General features: G+C 54.7%; 2 protein-coding genes across 3 annotated transcripts in view; both read left to right on the top strand.

The window, feature by feature from the left end:
- Nucleotides 1-2515, top strand: part of LOC101994656 (RT1 class I histocompatibility antigen, AA alpha chain-like) — a 629094-nt gene that overhangs the window by 289216 nt on the left and 337363 nt on the right. The gene's annotated exons all lie outside the window — the stretch shown is intronic.
- Ehmt2 (euchromatic histone lysine methyltransferase 2) overlaps nucleotides 1-2515 on the top strand; it is an 18489-nt gene that overhangs the window by 11118 nt on the left and 4856 nt on the right. For both annotated transcript variants that reach the window (XM_005370804.3, XM_005370802.2), the window contains 3 exons: nucleotides 273-377; nucleotides 482-636; nucleotides 720-887. In XM_005370804.3, coding sequence (XP_005370861.1) covers nucleotides 273-377; nucleotides 482-636; nucleotides 720-887 — 428 coding nt within the window. The remainder of the gene's footprint in view (nucleotides 1-272; nucleotides 378-481; nucleotides 637-719; nucleotides 888-2515) is intronic.

The following is a 2515-nucleotide window of genomic DNA, read 5'->3' as shown; positions in this document are numbered from 1 at the left end:
CCTCCTCCTCTGTCTGACTGCTGACCCCCTCCTACTGCCTCCCATTGTCTGTATTGGTTCCCTTCTCCTGTCTTTGCCTCATGAAACTCTGAGTTTCCCCCTTTGTCCCTGAAAGTGTTGAGTGAGCGTCCCTGTGAATGTGTGGGAGAGCACGCTTCTGCGCTACCTCATCTCCTGCCTTTGGCTGTCCCCAAGGAAGTGCTCCCTCCTGAGTTCATGTCTTCTAGCCAGCAAGGCCGGGCCCTCATTCCTGTCTTCCTCCCCTCCCTCAGGACAGTGGGGGCTGGACGCCCATCATCTGGGCAGCAGAACACAAGCACATTGACGTGATCCGGATGCTGCTGACCCGTGGTGCCGACGTCACCCTCACTGACAATGTGAGGGACTCTAGGGCGCTGAGAGGGCTGGTGGCGGGTGCTGTGGGACCACGGTGCAGGGATTCAGATGACTGCAGCGCCGTCTCCGCCCCTTGCTCCCACAGGAGGAGAACATCTGCTTACACTGGGCCTCCTTCACGGGCAGCGCCGCCATTGCCGAGGTCCTCCTGAACGCCCGGTGTGACCTCCATGCTGTCAACTACCATGGGGACACGCCCCTGCACATAGCTGCCAGGGAGAGCTACCACGACTGTGTTCTGTAAGCCCAGCTTCCCCAGCCCCTGGCACCCATGCCCTCTGCCCAGTTTCTGACCCAGGCGTGGTCTTTCTGCCATTCCTCAGGTTGTTCCTGTCTCGCGGAGCCAACCCCGAGCTCCGGAACAAGGAAGGGGACACAGCGTGGGACCTGACCCCGGAGCGCTCTGATGTGTGGTTCGCGCTGCAGCTCAATCGCAAGCTTCGACTCGGGGTAGGGAACCGAGCTGTCCGCACCGAGAAGATCATCTGCCGGTGAGTGTGGCCCTAGCATCTGTGACAGCCACCGCAAACCTCCACCAACCACCGCCTCTCATTGTCCCAGTCCCAGCACCCTTCCAAGGCCCAGGAAGTCCCAGGAATTGCTAGAACTCTCTTGCCAGGGGGCAGATGGCAATAAAGGGCTATGTCAGTGAGACCCTCAGGAGGAGGGAGCCTGCTGCCAACCCTAACAAACCGACTTCGGTCCCTGGACCCACGTGACGGATGGGGAAAGCAGCTCCTCCGAGTTGTCCCACGACTTAGAGACCTGCAGCATGACACACACAGCTCGCACCTTTAATCCCAGCACTCAGGTCTTTGTGAATCTGAGGCCAGCCTGGTTTGTGTCTATATACTGAGTTCCAGGCCGGTGAGGGCCACCTTAACTTAGAGAAAGAGAAAGAAACAGGGAGAAGGTAAATTGGAGAGAGAAGACGTGTTCCAAACCCTGGAGGTGGCTGAGGCAGGAGGATTGAGTTTGAGGCCAGATATCCAAGTTACGAATTTCAAACCAGGCAGTGGTGGCACATACCTTTAATCCCAGCACTCAGGAGGCAGAGGCAACTGGATCTTTGAGTTGAAGGCCAGCCTGGTCTGTAGAGTTAGATCTAGGACAGCCAGGGCTACAGAGAAACCCTGTCGTGGAAAAGACAAACAAAAAACCCAAGATTTTCATAGGGTAGCAGGGTATGACCTGCAGCCCCTTCTATTCTCACACCGAGGCAGGAAGATCCTACCTTTTAAGCCTGGAGGTTGGAGAGCAGCCTTTGTAGCATGAGACTCAAGCTTAAGAGAAAGGAAAAGAAAAAAAGCCCCAGCCACGACTGGTCTGAGGTGGCTCAGCTGCCGACAGCGCTTGCTGTGCCCGGAACCCACTGTGGGAGAGAACCACCTCCTGAAGGCTGTGCTCTGAGCGTCACATGTAAGCTGTATCGTGTGTATGCCCACCCACCTCCACGCACACACACAATAAGGTTCAAACTAAAAATTTTCAAGCCAGGTGTGGTGCAAGCCTTCAATCCCACCACTTGAGAGGTAGAGGCAGCTGATCTCTGAGTTCCGGAACTACATACTGAGACCCCCACCTCCAAAAAAGTAGGTGGAAGGACGCTACAGTGGGAACCTTTAAGACTCGCTGTGTGGCCCTAGCTGTCCTGGGACTCGCTCTGTAGATCAGAATGGCCTCAAACTCAGAAATCGTCTGCTTCTGCCTCAAAGCACTGGGGCTAAAAGGTGTGAGCCACTACACCCAGAAAGGACTGGTGACCTTTAATGGCAGTACTTGGAAGACAGAGGCAGATGGGTCTCTGAGTTCTAGGATAGCCAGGGCTACCTACGTATGAGACTCTTGTCTCCAGAAACATGAAAGAAAAGAAGGCCTAGAGCGGTAGCTCAGCGGTTAAGAGCACTGGCTGCTCCTGTGGAGGACCTGGGTTCCGTTTCCAGCACCCATATGGTGACTGGAGCCATCTGTAACTCCAGTTCCAGAGGATCCATGCCGTCTTCTGACCTTTGTGGTCACCAGGCATGCACACGGTGCACATACTTATATGCAGGTGCAATATTAATACGTATAAAACAAGCTTTTTAACAATTAAAAAAAAAAACCACTTTTCCCAGAT

This window comes from Microtus ochrogaster, unplaced genomic scaffold (assembly GCF_000317375.1).
Source record: "Microtus ochrogaster isolate Prairie Vole_2 unplaced genomic scaffold, MicOch1.0 UNK87, whole genome shotgun sequence".
Classification (NCBI taxonomy): domain Eukaryota; kingdom Metazoa; phylum Chordata; class Mammalia; order Rodentia; family Cricetidae; genus Microtus; species Microtus ochrogaster.
Note: the sequence above shows the minus strand (reverse complement) of the source record. Positions and strands in the feature narration are given on the sequence as shown.